Source organism: Rhinatrema bivittatum, chromosome 9 (assembly GCF_901001135.1).
Source record: "Rhinatrema bivittatum chromosome 9, aRhiBiv1.1, whole genome shotgun sequence".
Classification (NCBI taxonomy): Eukaryota; Metazoa; Chordata; class Amphibia; order Gymnophiona; family Rhinatrematidae; genus Rhinatrema; species Rhinatrema bivittatum.
This window is the reverse complement of record NC_042623.1, coordinates 90,885,614-90,901,869: the sequence shown is the minus strand read 5'-3', so window position 1 is coordinate 90,901,869 and position 16,256 is coordinate 90,885,614. Positions and strand designations below refer to the sequence as shown.

The following is a 16,256-nucleotide window of genomic DNA, read 5'->3' as shown; positions in this document are numbered from 1 at the left end:
TTATTCTTCGAAAGGTTTGACGTTAACCTTTGCTTTCGTCCTGGTTCCAAGAACCTGCATGCTGATGCGCTGTCCAGATCATTCGAGCCTGAAGACGTTCCGGAAGTTCCTAGCTTCATTATCGACCCTGCTTGTATTTCCTTTTCTGCGACTACCACAGTCCCTGTTGGGAAGACCATCATTCCTTGCCAGCTTCATGAGCGTGCCTTAAAATGGGCCCACGACTCCAAACTGGCAGGCCACCCTGGTCGTTCCAGGACCCTGGAAATGCTGCGAAGGCACTATTGGTGGTCTACAATGGTGCAAGATTCATGAAACTACGTAGACTCATGTCCCATTTGCGCCCAGCAAAAGCCACCAACAGAGAAGCCTTGGGGCTTGCTTCAGCCTTTCCCAGCACCTACCGAGCCATGGTCCAGCATTTTGATGGACTTTATTACTGATCCCAGAATAACACGGTGATTTGGGTCGTCATCGACCGTTTCTCGAAAATGGGTCATTTTATCCCCTTGCCGGGCCTTCCTTCAGCCCCAGAACTGGCAAAGCTCTTCCTGAATTACATCTTTTGACTCCCCAAGGAGATTGTGTCCGATCGGGGCCACAGTTTGCTGCCAAGTATTGGCGTTCCTTGTGTCGAACGTTTGATATTTCCCTGAGTTATACGTCGGTCTACCATCCCCAGGCCAATGGGCAGACCGAAAGGACTAATCGACCTTGAAGACATTCCTACGCTCCTATGTAAATGATCATCAAAATAATTGGTCGGATCTTCTTCCCTGGGCTGAGCTGTCGCACAACACTCATGTCGCAGCAGCCACCGACATATCCCCGTTTGCAGTAGTCTTTGGATGGCAGCCCCAACTGTCTCTTCCTGTTCCTCTAATGGTTCCATCTCCAGCAGCTCAATCCATGGCTCAAACCATTTGCCAAGTGTGAACCCAGGTAAAGGAATGACTTTTGCAAGCTGCTGAACGAGCCAAACACACTTCTGATCTTCATAGACGACCCGCTCCACTCTTTCGACCCAGCCAGAAAGTGTGGCTGAGTGCTCGACACATTCGACTGAGACTTCCCTCTTACTCTCTGGCTCCAAAATACATAGGACCATTTCCTGTGATCCGAAGAATGGGAGCTGTCTCATATCAACTCTAGCTACCTCGTTCATTTGGTATCCACAACACGTTTCACATGTCTCTGTGGAAGCCATTGGCCCTCTCCTGGCCCTCACGCAAAGACCCTCCTGCTCCACGTATCTCTGCAGAACCTGACACTTCTCTCCAGGTAAGAGAGGTCATCGATGTCTGGCGACGCCGAGATAAGTGGGAATACTTCTTAGCCTGGGAGGGCTATGGGGTCGAGGAGAATTCGTAAACATCCTTGATAAAGATCTCCTGAGGACCTTCCATAGAAAGTACCCTGAGAAACCACAGCTGCGTAGGGGGAGGCCTAGAATGGGGGGTACTGTTAAGTGCCCCGCACACAGCCGTCCCACGCACGGGCCTGCTCACCTTCATGGTTCCACAGCGGGTCCCAGTATAACCTCCCTCGCAGTAGTTGCCAGTCCTGCCAGGCCCCGGTGTCCCGCGGCGGCAGTCACCGGGCCTTCCACTGCACGCCAGGCCTCATGCCGAGGCTCGGCGTCCTCTGCCATGTTAGTCACACACCTACACGCATGCGCAGTGATTGCCCGGACTCATGTAGGGCCAAGGGCGGGTCTTAGCTCTGCGGCGCACCCTGATTGATCCCTCAAAATAAGGAAGTTCCTGTCTCTGCTTCCTTGCCTTGGCAATCGGGTCGGTTTGTTCTAAGATTGCCTCTGCGTCTCTTCCTGCTCTTGCCTGTTCCTAGTCTCGTTCCATGATCCTTCTGTTCCAATTCTGTTCCTGACTTGTTCCTGCATCCTAGGTCCTGCGTCCTGCTTGTTCCTGTGTTCACCTGTCTGTCTACTCAGGTAGTACCCTCGAACTGTCTTACCGATACTGACCTCAGCTTGTTCCTGATCTTCCTGCCTGCCTGCCGCCTGCCTCAAAGACCTCAGCTTGCTCCTGACCTGCCTGCCTGCCTGCCGCCTGCCTCAAGACCTCAGCCTGCCTTTGATCTCGTCTGACCTCTGGTACCTGATCCCTGCTTTACTGACCATTCTTCGGACTGACCTCTGGATCTTGACCTTGCCTGCCTGACCCTGTCTCCAGATTCTGGCTCTGTTCCTCGCCTTGTCATCACCAACTTTTTTCTGGTTCTCCTTGTTCCAACCAGCTCCAACTTTGAACCCGATCATGCTCCCCCTGTGTCCGTGGGCATGCCGGACTTCCATTCTCTTAGGTGACCCTGCGAGGCCCACCTAAGACCAAGCAGCCCGGGTCCCTATGGGCTCCTCCCGGGGGGACCTCGGGCTTCCAGTGGTGAAGCTCTTCACAGCCTCTATCTCCTCCAGTGCTCCGCCCCCTGGTGGCAGTTACCTCCTGTTCCCTTTCAGGAGGCATTACTTCACTGTCACAGGACAAGGTCAACCCCCGAGCGCAACAATCTACCTTATAAATGGCCTGTGACCGACGGCCCGCAAATGCGCAGTAGAGCGCAGCTCTACTGCGCATGTGCGGGCAAGGATGTCGATCAGAAAAAAAAATGGCGGTGGGGCCGCAGGAGCGGGAGGAGAAGCAGCGGCGCCGCGCGCGCGCGGAGCCGCTGCTTCTCCTCCCCAGATCTGCCGGCAGATCTCGGGGGGGGGGGGTGTCACTCCCACGCTCCCCCCACCGAGATCTGCCGGCAGATCTCGGGGGGGGTGTCACTCCCGCCCCCCCCCCCCGAGATCTGCCGGCAGGAGCGGGAGGAGAAGTAGCGGCAACCGCGCGCGCGCGGTGCCGCTACTTCTCCTCCCCAGATCTGCCGGCAGATCTCGGGGGGGTCACTGCCGCGCGCGCGGGAGTGACCCCCCCCGAGATCTGCCGGCAGGAGCGGGAGGAGTTAATGGAGCCGGGTGAGGGTTGCGGGAAGTCGCGCTTACGGCGCCGGGAGGAAATGGAGGTGGGTGAAGGGAGGGAGAGGGGGACTGAGTGAGTGGGAGGGAGGGAGAGGGGGACTGAGTGAGTGGGAGGGGAGGGAGAGGGGGACTGAGTGAGTGGGAGGGAGGGAGAGGGGGGACTGAGTTGGGAGGGAGTGAGGGAGAGGGGGGACTGAGTGAGAGGAGAGGCGGAGGGTGGAGAGGAGTGGGTGGGGGAGGGGGGTGGTGAAGAGTGAGGGGAGAGAGAATGAGGGGGAGGTGAGAGACAGAGGGATGTAGCCCGTTTTAACGGGCTTTACGGCTTGTATATATATATCAGATCTTGTATTATTTACATAAGTCTAGTTTATACCTAGTTAATACACTGCTTTACATAAGATATATCATAAACTGATGAGAAGTTATAAATAAGTAAGTCTACTCACTGAGGTTGTGATTGTCCTTTTTTTGTCTCTCTTTTGCCAGTACTCGTGTGTCTGCTTCTAGTAAAACAATACTCCAAATTAATGACAGGCAACAAAAGTTGTCACAAATTTCATTAAGTGAATTCCCTTCCTTTGATAAAGTTTCATTTAACTGGACTTTATTTTTACCTGGCAATTTGCTCTTGATCTTTTGATTCTCCATTTCAGTCGAAACAAGGGTTGGGATTCTAGAGCCATGAGCCTTCATTTTCAACTACCCAGCAATTGTTTTTATTCCCCCCACCCCCTCTATCATCAATTAGCTTATCTGGCTATTACAGCAATGATACTGGGCTGGGGAGGATTCATCAGGGCTCCAAGAATCCTGCATTAAGGGGGCCCCGAATGTACCCAGTAAGTGTCTCCCTTTAGTAATGACCATAACTCCATTGGCTTTGAATGCAGCCCCTGTAGCATCCTTAGCACCAGCTGACTCATGAAGCAGAAGATCTGAAGAGAGGATTGAATCAGGGACCTTGTGCATGGAAATTCACAGCACTGACACTGATCCACTGGGACAAACCCTTTCATCTGACCTTTTTTTATACAATACTGTAGAATGCTGGAGTCATTCCTTTACATTGCATGACCAGAATTGCCTTTGCATACCATCACCAGTTCTAATTTTAAACTTGGCTGTAAAAACCCATGTGCAGATGAAAAAGTTAACACGCAAAACTTAATAGCTTTAATTATGCACTGGTTTTGTAAAGACACATTGGGCCAGATTTTTAAAGGGTTACACACGTAAATCCAGAGGATTTACGCGTGTAACCATTCATACGTGCGCCGGGCCTATTTTCAAAAGGCCCAGCGACGCACATAAAGCCCCGGGATGCGTATAAGTCCTGGGGCTTGCAAAAAGAGGTGAGGAGGGGACAGGGAGGGGGGTAGTCCGGGGACGGGGTGGGGGCATGTCCAAAGGCCTCTGCACGGCCGCTGTGCCGGGGATCGCACACTGTCAGTCAGCCGGCGCATGCAACTTACTACAGTCCCAGGGCTGAAGTAAGTTCTAAAACAAAAAAAAAAAAGAAGAAAAAGCTCGGGGGGGAAAGGGCGGGGAAGGTAGGGGAAGGGAAGGGAAGGCGGGGTGGGGGGATAGGGAATGGGGGAAGGCAGTGCAGCTTGGCGCGCACAAGGTGCATAATTGTGCACCCCCTTACATGCATGGACCCCCAATTTTATAACTTGCGTGCACCTGCGTGTGCAAGTTATAAAATCGGGCGTACTTGTGTGCGCGCCGGGTAGCGCATGCACAAGTACGCCCGCACGCTGTTTTGAAAATCTACCCCATTTTTTTTTTGGGCAGATGCTCATTTTTTTGCATTTTATGTTAAAAATTAAACTGGCACTACATACCAACATAATAAGAACATAAGAATTGCCATACTGGATCAGATCAAGGTCCATCAAGCCCAGTTTCCTGTTTACAACAGAGGCCAATCCAGGTGACAAGTACCTGGCAGGATTCCAAAGAGTAGGTCGATCCCATGCTGCTAACACCCAGGGATAAGTTCTGGCTTTCCCCAAGTCTTCCTGGTTAATAACAGTTTATGAACTTTTCCTCTAAAAACATGTCCAAATCTTTCTTAAATCCAGCTACACTAAGGAGCAGATTTTCAAAGGGGTACGCGTGTAAGATACGCACGTATCCCCCGACAAGCTGCCCCTTCCACCCCCTGTGCACGTCGAGCCTATGTTGCATAGGCTCAGCGGTGCGCACAAGCCCCGGGACATGCGTAAGTCCCGGGCTTTCCTGGGGGTGCATGTCGGGGGCGTGTTGCGGCCGTCGCGTCATCGGGGTCATTCTGTGGGTGGGGCCGCAGGCGTGGTTCTGGCCCGGGGGCGTGGACCCGGCCTCTGGACAAGCCCCCGGACCGGAACATGGCACGCCGGCGCGCGCAAGTTAACTTTTGAAATAAAGGTAGGAGGGGAATTAGTTAGGGCCAGGGGGCAGGTTAGTTAGGGGAGGGGAAGGAAAGGGAAGGTGGGGGGCGCTGGAAAGAAAGTTCCCTCCGAGGCCGCTCCGATTTCGGAGCGGTCTCGGAGGGAACAGAGGCAGGCTGCGTGGCTCAGCAGTTGGGCGAACAAAAGTACGTGCGCGCGTACTTTTTTAAAATCTGCCCCATAGTGCCTTTACATATCCTCAGGCAATGAATTACAGAGCTTAATTGTGTGTTGTATGAAAAAATATTTCCTTCAATTTATTTTAAATGTGCTACTCACTAACTTCATGGAGTTTCCCTGAGTACCTTGTATTTTTGAAAGAGTAAACAATAGTTTTCTTATTTACCCTTCAACTCTACTGATGATTTATAGATCTCTATCAAATCCCTCCTCAACCAACTCTTCTCCAAGCTGAAAAGCCCTAACCTCTTTAACCTTTCCTTATAGAGGAGCTGTTCTATCCCCTTTCAACAATTAAGGAGCAGACTAGGAGGGAACTTCCCTATACCCCTTCCTACTCTGCTTCCCTTTTCCCCTCTCCTCCCCTCTCCTCCCCGACCCTAAAAAACCCTTTCCTTACCTTAATGAAGTAAGTTCTGGCGCGCTGGCCGGCTGCCGGCGCACACTTCCCAGGGCAAGGCCTAATGGCCACTGTCCCGGCTGGCCTCTATCCAGCCCCACCGCACCCCTCCCACCCACACCCCCACCCCTGGCCGTCTCTTTGATCGAGCCTGGCACATATTGGCTGGGTGATTTTTAAAATATGCTCGGCGCATGCAAGCCCAGCTACAATTGCGTACATTTCTGATTTGTTATCACACCCGAGGCTTTTTAAATTTGGGCAGTATATTGTTTATTGAAATTTATATACTTGCCTTTACCGAAGCTCTAGACAGTTATTCAATTCAAAACATAAAAGTAGAATAAACGACATATGTCTAATACAGATCACAGATAAGAAATTCCTCTTCCTCACTAAGTCAATCAAATGCCTAGCACCAAAAAGGTCCATCTTTAGGCTAGCATAACTTTGAATGTCCCTGTACAGCTTATCAGATCTAGTTATTGGGGATGGTATTCCAAGAGGCTATAGGCCATGGTTGAAAAGGCCCTCTTTCTCGTCTCACTAAGCCGGGGCTGACGAATGGAGGGCACATCTAAGAGTCTTCTTTGCGAAGACAACAGAACACAAGATGGGTTATATTTGACCACGATGATGACTCCATGGCCAGGAGTTTATGAACCAACATTAGAGTTTTATATAAAATCCTTGAGGAAATCGGTAACCAATTAAGCTTAGCATCAGTATGATATTCATAAAAGTCACAGGGTAGCCCCATTCTCTTATTCATTGCTCATTTCTCATTGCTCTTGTTCATTGCTCAAAAATAGCACACTTAGGGGTAGATTTTTAAAAAATATGCCCACGCGTACTTTTATTTGCATGACCGGAGCAAACAAAAGTACGCCGGATTTTAATAGATACGCGCGTAGCCGCGTGTATCTTTTAAAATCCGGGGTCAGCGCGCGCAAGGCTGTGCAAAATCGGCAGCCTGCGCACTGAGCCACGCAGCCTGCCTCCGTTCCCTCCGAGACCGCTCCGAAATCAGAGCGGCCTCAGAGGGAACTTTCCTTCCACACCCCCCCGCACCTTCCCCTCCCTTCCCCTACCTAACCCACCCCCCAGACCCATCTAAAAACCAACCCCCCCCCCACCTTTGTTTGAAAAAGTTACTCCTGCCTGAGGCTGGCCGGCTCGTGATTCCCCGGCCCAGGATCGGTTTGGAGGCCTCAGCCACGTCCCCGAAACGCCCCTGGGCCGGAGCACCCCCGCGCGCCATGCCTCCGGATGATGCGCCGCCGCGACACGCCCCTTGACAACGCCCCCGACATGCCCCCCAGGAAAGCCCAGGGACTTACATGCATCCCGGGGCTTGCATGCGCCGCCGAGCCTATTCAACATAGGCTCGGCACGCGCAGGGGGAGCTTGGGGCAGGTTTTCGGGGGCTACGCGCGTATCTTACGCACGTACCGCTTTGAAAATCTGCCCCTTATTCAATCTGTAAATAATGATGAAACTTTAAAAGATGTGGATTTCTAAATCCACGTGCTGAAGAATAAGACAAAATAAATACATGTTCAAAGAATTCATGGAAAATCATGTTTACATTTCAATTTGAAAGCAAATAGAGAAAATTAGTGAAAGTAAAATATTACTTTCAACTTTGGGAATTTCTGTTCTTTAATCAAGGTAATTATTGAGCTAAAGCACCAGAAAAAAAATAGAAATTTAAAAGAGCTAACATAATAGATGGCTGAGAAAGGGCTTTTAATATTGCAAAAAGCACACAACTTATAAAGATCTCTATAGCCAACTATTTGGCTTGTTTTCTTTTTTTCTTTCAGCACCTCAGTTTCCTCCCGCTCCTTTGAGTCTCCAGCTCAGTTGGAACCGGGTCTGGGAACCAGCACCATCAGCCTTCATTCACAGCCACCCGGGATTTTTTTTCTCTTATTTATATCCCTCCTTAATTCACCTAGTCCAATCATCAAAGCGGCAGTCCTTCAGCCTCGGCGCCATCAACTAGGGCTTCTTCCAAAACTACGATATTTGCTGGATGGGAAAACTTATTGTGCCCTTGCTCATGCAGTAAGATGTGAATCGTGTGATCGATCGTCTTAACGATCGATTTTGGCTGGGGGGTCCAGCAAGGGTCCGGAGTGATCTCCTGCGCTCGTGACTCGGGGGACAGGAACCAAAATGGCGCCGGCGCTACCTTTGCCCTGTCATATGACAGGAGCAAGGTAGCGACGGCGCCATTTCTATTAACATCACGCCATGGCCCGAGAGTGGAAGATCACCGGACCGGGGAACCCCCCCCCTGGACCCCCAGATAATTTAAAACATTTTGGGGGGGTTCGGAGGGTGGGGGATTTATTTTAAAGGGTCGGGGTGGGTTTTAGGGTTGTTTTAGTGTGCCGGTTTTTTCCGCCCTCCCCCTTCCCCTCCCCCTTCCCCCGATTTACGATTTTGACGATAAATCAGGGGAATTCCTATTGTATCGCGCCTCTAACAATTTTTGACGATTTAAAATATATCGGACAATTTTTTAAATCGTCAAAAAATGATTCACATCCCTATCATGCAGTAGGTTTGATGTAGAGCGGAAGCAGCCACAGCATCTTACACCCCTCCTGCTGCCTCTCCTAGCCTCCTGTATTATCCTTTCGAAATTTGCCATGAGATGTCATGTTCTTCTAGCTTTATTATGTGCCAAACAATAACCAGTTTGTGACCTGCAGTCCTAGATATGGAACCTAATAAATAGGAATCCCCTGACATTTCTGTCCTAAATAGTTACAGGACATTAAACCAGCATACCCGTCTTCCTATTTAAATTACAGATACTAAAAAATGGCCCATATTTTTTCTTCTTTTTGATAAAATTTTGTTCATGTCTCAGTACATTTTATAGAAACTATCGGCAATATGTTTAAATGACTGTCAAAATTGATTATTTATCCTCAGAATAACAAGAAATTGTAAATATATATGTATGTATATATATATATATATATAATAATTACTATACATTGCTTTAAAACTGTATTACCTGTAACTTCCTTTTTTAAGCTCAGGTCAGATGGACAGGAAGCAGCACCAACTCCCATGTTAGCATCTGGCATTACTTGGTTGTTGGAATATATATCCAAAATGCTACTTGACAAGGGCAGCTTGTAGTGATAAAGGAAACAAAAAGAAAAAAAATCCACAGAATGTTATGTACAAAGCTTAGGAGTTCATTTTGCATGCATATTTCTCTATTTTGTTTCATATTTAATATTGACAAGTTTTGCCAGTGTATTTTTTAATTCCCTCTTCCCTTTCCCTTCTGAACTATTAAACGCCTTCCTTTTCAAGCTCTATTGCTTAATTTTTTTGCATTGCATTGTAGTCTTTAACTCTTGATAAGGCACCCCTGGGTAGGGCATCCAATAAATACAATCAATAAATAAATCACTAAAATTAAATTTGAGTCATTCATGTAAATCTTTCTTTTACTGAGAAATCTTTTATAGTAAATTTGAATTTGCTGACATAAAGAAGTAGTTCCTGTATGAAAGTACTACATGTTGAATATTTTTGTTTTAGCACATTATAAACAGATGAAAATATTTTGTTTTAATTGGTAAAGATGATAATCTAATGACCAGTGTATGTGGTAATACAACCCACATCTTGCTAATGACAAATTGCTGTTGTATGCAGCACAATCTTATTAGATATAGCTTATAAATTTTTCAGCAGAAATTTATTGCTAACTTTGGCAAAGAAATATGACATCATATACAGTATTTAAGAGTAGCCCAGAGGCCCTACATATATCAGAAAAATAATTCTTTAAATGCATTTTTAGACCAGTTCATGCTCTAAATTGCATAGTGCATTCTCAGTTTAATTACAACATGCATGTTGCTCATTAACCCTTTCCTGATATGTAAAGTCGCTGTTCTGATGCTTATCAACATATGGAACTGGGCAGAGAAAATATACTAACCCTGCTTCACATAGTACTGTGAACTCAGTTTATAGGTAAGAGGTTAAAAACACTTAATCACATTTCAGTCACAACACAGTCTCATATAAATATTCCCCAAACCACTTATGTGGACATACTTAATAAGAAGAGGTGAGCAAAATATGGTCATGTTGAAACACGATTTTAAAACTCTATCTGCTTTTATGGCAATTGATATTTCAGGTTTTTTTCTACTATTCACCTTCCAGAGGATAGGATGATTGGGGTAAATGGAGTCTATATTCAAGTAAATTATAAAATTGTATCAATCAATTTATAAATTGTTTATAAATCAGAAATCCATATCATGTTCTGCTTTACAGAGCCAAAAATGTATATTTGACCATCACTTTGTATAGGGGAATTATTATTCATATTTGTAAATAAAATATGCAACTTTCCTAAAATGAAGATCTTTAAAAAATCGGAAACAGTATGCCTATTTTATGATTTTTTTCACAGCATCCTTATCCAAGGCACATTACCTATACTTATGCCTACATAGTAGATCAAAATGGAACAAAGGAATAATCTTCATGATTTTTATGGAAATGAAAGATGAAAAAAGTTAGTCTTTATAGAAAAGCCAACTCTTTAACATACTAGAACATTTTAGGCTCTATCAGTGAAATAAAACAAATTTTATAGTGAATGATTTGATGCTTTGTTAGACACAAGGTGTCAGAGTGCAGATTCATCAAAACTGCATGAGCTTTATTGGTCCATCTTTATCAAAAGATGAATCATGAAGAGCAGAAAGAATAAGAAATTCACCGGCACAAAAACGTGCTACTGGTTGTTCCAGGGGTGTAAGATGTGGAGCCAAAACAGAGCAGGGTGAGATGGTAAAATTTCAGGAATCTAAGGTTATCTTAAATGATGAAAAGTCAGGAAATTGCAACCCACTGCAATCATGTACACTGATTGTGCAAGCCTTTAAAATCTTCACCGGTACACCTCTATATTTTTAGGCTCTATCAGTGAAAGAAACATGTTTTTGGCAAACATATTGATGCTTTGTTAGACAAAATGTCATAGTGCAGATAGAAGTCAAAGCATCTTAAAAGATGAATCAGGATGAGCGGAAATTGAGGAAAATTCACCAGAATGAAAAATGTGTCACCAATATTTTAGGGTGTAGACTGTTGCAATGCGATAGGAGGGAGCGCTAGGGGGCACTCCCTATTGCAGAACGAGTGGTGTATGCCCATGTGGTGAAACGGAGCCTCATCTGGGAGTAGACTGGAACTGAAATTGAGCCCAAGCCCCCACCGACCTGCACAGCCTTGGTGAGACCAGCCACGCAAGGTTGGTCTCTGAGTAATCCTCCAAGCCCTTTCGGACCTGCTGCTGGGTAATGGCAGAGGCGGAAGGCCAGACAGGAGACAAGGGCGGACAAGGACTCTGGAGCATGGAATGTAGACTCAGGCGAGGAACTTGGAACGTAGACTCAGTCGAGAAACTTGGAATGAAGACTGAGACAAAGAACAAGCAAAGTCCTTCAGGCACCCTACAAAGTCCAGCCGGGCTGGTCGCAGACCACACTGAAGACTCAGACGAGGAACATGGAAAGTGGAGACTCAGACAACGAATGAGCAAGGTCCCTAAGGCGCCCTACACAGCCCAACCAGGCTAGTTACGGACCAATCTGTCCCCTACGTGCCCTACATAGCCAGCTGGCTGGTCGCGGACAACGAGGGGAGCGGGGCGAGCCCCGGACATCAACCCAGACCAGGAACGAAGCAACTCCTTGGATCCTCCGAGGTCGAGACAGGATACAGGCTCAGAAGTAAACACGGGACTTGGAACCTGGGTTTAAAAACAAGGAACCTCCGGAGACACAGACTACTTAGGACCTGGAACATCAGGACTGGATCACGGAACATCAGGACTGGAACATAGAACATCAGGTCTTGGAACATCAGGACTTGGAACACAGAACATCAGGACTGGAAAATGGAAAATCAGGACTTGGAACATCAGCAGAGATCAGGAATACAGACGATGAGGGATCCCATGAAGAAAAGGAAAGCCAGGCAGGAACGAAGCAGAGAAGTCCTAGGGAGGACTAGCTCCTTGCGAAGCCAAAGCATGCGGCGGCGACACCCTTGGAAGATGTACGCATGAGGTCTGCGGTGGCATTGGTGAGGAAGGAAACTGCAGGTTCTATCGCTTCTCCGAGCATGGAAACGTCCCTGGAGAGGATCAAGCAGGAACGTGCCACCAATGCACAGCAGGAGGCAATTTGTAGTAGGGATGTGCAGACCAAAAGTTTATGTTCATAAGTCCATAAGTCGAAAGGGGGGGGTCAATTTCGGTCAATATGGACATATAGAGAATTCCATAAGTTGAGTCTATGTCCATACGTGCAAATAAAAATTTAAACCCCTCACCCTCCTTAATCCCCCCCCAAGACTTACCAAAACTCCCAGGTGGTCCAGCAGGCAGTCAGGACGCCATTTCTGAACTCCTTTGCGAGGAGCACGTGGTAAGTCTTGGGGGGGAGGATTAAGGAGGGTGAGGGGTTTAAATTTTTATTTAGGATCAACAATCACGATTTCCAACGTATTCAACATAGCTATGTTGAATAAGTTGGAAATCCGATCGTTTTCGCCTCATCACTTTTTTAAGTTAAAAAAAAAAAAAGTTGTGTTTACATTTAAGTTCAAAATGAATGCACACCCCTAATTTGTAGTGTCATTGCTGAAACATCAAAGGACTGCTTGAGGATGGCTTCGATCCTTCTGCATCCTTCAGTGCCGCTCCTCCCTCCCCCGGAATCGTGGTGCGTTTTGATTCAGCGCAGATCATGGCATCCACTTTAGGGAACCGTAGAAGTTCCTTAACTGTGGGTTCCAGCGGGTAGAGGGCTTCCAGTGTTCTCCCTCCTTTAAAGCTGGCCTCTGGGGCATTCCATTCCAGGTCAATTAGTTCCTTGATGGTTTCCAGCATGGGAAAATAGCATGAGGCCTTACGGAGGTCACCAACATGGGATTCTTTGGCTCTGCCACCGGTTTTTATTTATTTATTTATTTATTTATCGTACAGACGATGAGGGATCCCATGAAGAAAAGGAAAGCAAGGCAGGAACGAAGCAGAGAAGTCCTAGGGAGGACTAGCCCCTTGCGAAGTCAAAGCATGAATGAAGCCAAGACCTTTTTATAGGTAGGAGAGGGAGTACCAGGAAATGAGATCATCAGGTGGAGCCAGAGGGACCTCTCCCATGCGGGCCCTTTAAATCTTGTGGGAAGATGCGTTATCGCCCCTTAGGGGAAGCAGGAACCAGGAAGCAGGACCTTAGACAGTGGCCATGCTGCTGCTGACATTGAGGAGCAGAAGAAGGCTTCAGGCAGGCCCGACGTGGGAGGCAGCATCCGAGCTGCGAACAGGCCTCTGGGAGTGGCTCCTGCCATGGAGGTGGAGGGTTCAGAGAGGTCTCCAGGCCGCAAGGAACCACAGTGACCACGGCTGCGGCAAGATGGCAGCCTCTGGGCTGCAAGAGAGGCAGAAATGCGACTCCAGACGCACAGAATGGGCGGCTTCGATGGCGGCCTCCAAGCTGCAGGAAACCATGGTGTCCGTGGCTCCTGCTGCAAGGAGAATCCCAACACAGCTCCTGCCGAGCTGACACAGTGGGGGCAAGATGGCAGCCTCCGGGTCACTGGGCCAAATCATGGCGGCTCCTGCCGCGAAGGTAAGAGGCTGCCCATAGCTCCGGCTGCAGGCAGCATCACAACAGTAGACATGTGAAGCAAAAACTGAAGAGGGTGGGGGAGTAAAATTTTCAGGAATGAAAGGTCATCATAAATGAGGAAAAGTCACAGAACCTCAACCCACTGCGATCATTACAAACTGGTTAAAAGACAGGAAACAGAGAGTAGGATTAAATGGTCAATGTTCTCAGTGGAAAAGGGTAAACAGTGGAGTGCCTCAGGGATCTGTACTTGGACCGGTGCTTTTCAATATATATATAAATGATCTGGAAAGGAATACGATGAGTGAGGTTATCAAATTTGCGGAATTTACAAAATTATTCAGAGTAGTTAAATCACAAGTGGATTGTGATACATTACAGGAGGACCTTGCAAGACTGGAAGATTGGGCATCCAAATGGCAGATGAAATTTAATGTGGACAAGTGCAAGGTGTTGCATATAGGGAAAAATAACCCTTGCTGTAGTTACACAATGTTAGGTTCCATATTAGGAGCTACCACCCAGGAAAAAGATCTAGGCATCATAGTGGATAATACTTTAAAATTGTCGGCTCAGTGTGCTGCAGCAGTCAAAAAACCAAACAGAATGTTAGGAATTATTAGGAAGGGAATGGTTAATAAAATGGAAAATGTCATAATGCCTCTGTATCGCTCCATGGTGAGACCACACCTTGAATACTGTGTACAATTCTGGTCGCCGCATCTCAAAAAGGATATAGTTGCGATGGAGAAGGTACAGAGAAGGGCAACCAAAATGATAAAGGGGATGGAACAGCTCCCCTATGAGGAAAGGCTGAAGAGGTTAGGGCTGTTCAGCTTGGGGAAGAGTCGGCTGAGGGGGATATGATAGAGGTCTTTAAGATCATGAGAGGTATTGAACGAGTAGATGTGAATCGGTTATTTACACTTTCGAATAATAGAAGGACTAGGAGGCATTTCATGAAGTTAGCAAGTAGCACATTTAAGACTAATCAGAGAAAATTCTTTTTCACTCAATGCACAATAAAGCTCTGGAATTTGTTGCCAGAGGATGTGGTTAGTGCAGTTAGTGTAGCTGGGTTCAAAAAAGGTTTGGATAAGTTCTTGGAGGAGAAGTCCATTAACGGCTATTAATCAAGTTTACTTAGTGAATAGCCACTGCTATTAATTGCATCAGTAGCATGGGATCTTCTTAGTGTTTGGGTAATTGCCAGGTTCTTGTGGCCTGGTTTGGCCTCTGTTGGAAACAGGATGCTGGGCTTGATGGACCCTTGGTCTGACACAGCATGGCAATTTCTTATGTTCTTATGTTCCTATGTTCTTATTGTGCAAGAGTATGTGGCTAGTGCAGTTAGTGTAGCTGGGTTCAAAAAATGTTTGGATAAGGTCTTGGAGAAGATCATTAACTGCTATTAATGAAGTTGACTTAGGGAATGGCTTCTGCTATTACTGGCATCAGTAGTATGGGATCTTCTTGGTGCTTGGTAACTTGCCAGGTTCTTGTGGCCTGGTTTGGCCTCTGTTGGAAACAGGATGCTGGGTTTGATGGACCCTTGGTCTGACCCAGCATGGCAACTTCTTATGTTCTTATATTTAGCTTTTTGGTACTTCAAAGAAGATTGCATTCATGTATTGTAGATATTTTCCTATAGGTGCTTTTCAGTTTGGCCTTCATAAAGTCCACAACACAGAGGGTCTGCTGTTATGCAGTTTTGTTACGTTTTGGCATGATTTAGATGGTGGCCAGTGTTTCTTTATAATTTTATTAGATGTGTCAGTGTTTGACACCCTAAACCATGACATTTTATTAGGGTGACGCCAGCAGTTGGAATTACTTCCAATGTTTTTACTTGATTTAAATCATTTTTAAGTAATTGTTTGCAGTCTGTGAAGTTAGGAAATTCCACAACATCTTAATATCACTACCTGTTGGAGTCCCACAAGATCAGCCCTTTCTGCAACACTTTTTAACTTTTATAAGTTACCACTTTGCTAACCTTTGGCTAACCTGGGGGTAGAATACCACTTATATGAGGATAATGTCCAATTTTTTGTCCCCAGACAACTATTGATGAGGCTTTAGATATCACATCACACTGCTTTAAATCAATCAGTGAGTGGATATTTGCTAATAGAATATTTTGAATTTTAAAAAAACTGAAATGATCTTTTTGGTATGGTTTTCACCAAATGAAAGGTGCCCATGGTTATCATTTAATGATGTCCATATTCCCGTTGTAAATCAAGTGAGGTGTTTGAGGTTCAGATTGACTCGACTTTATCTTTACACCCACAGGTAAAAGCTGCTATTAAATGTGATTTTTATAAACTTTGAATGCCTCAGCATCTTAAACCATTTTTTTTAGTAATTTTGATTTTAAAATGGGTATTTATGCTTACAAACACTCTTGATTTTTGTAACTCTCTATATATTGGCTTACCACAAATGATGTTGAGAGTTCTTCAATTGGGGGGTTGATTTTAAAGCTGCGCGCGTCCATGTGCGCATGGTTCTTGGAGTGCGCACATAGATGTGCCGATTTCATAACATGCGCATGTCGTCGTGCACAT

The 16,256-nt window shown here is 46.4% G+C and overlaps 1 protein-coding gene across 4 annotated transcripts in view; it reads right to left on the bottom strand.

Moving 5' to 3' along the window:
- The window catches only part of TFEC (transcription factor EC), a 258,336-nt gene that overhangs the window by 38,935 nt on the left and 203,145 nt on the right, over positions 1-16,256 (bottom strand). For 3 of the 4 annotated variants that reach the window (XM_029616391.1, XM_029616394.1, XM_029616395.1), the window contains 2 exons: positions 9,027-9,147; positions 3,427-3,483 (listed from right to left, as the gene is read on the bottom strand). In XM_029616391.1, the coding sequence (XP_029472251.1) occupies positions 3,427-3,483; positions 9,027-9,147 (178 nt within the window). The remainder of the gene's footprint in view (positions 1-3,426; positions 3,484-9,026; positions 9,148-16,256) is intronic. The other variant, XM_029616393.1, reaches the window with a different exon arrangement.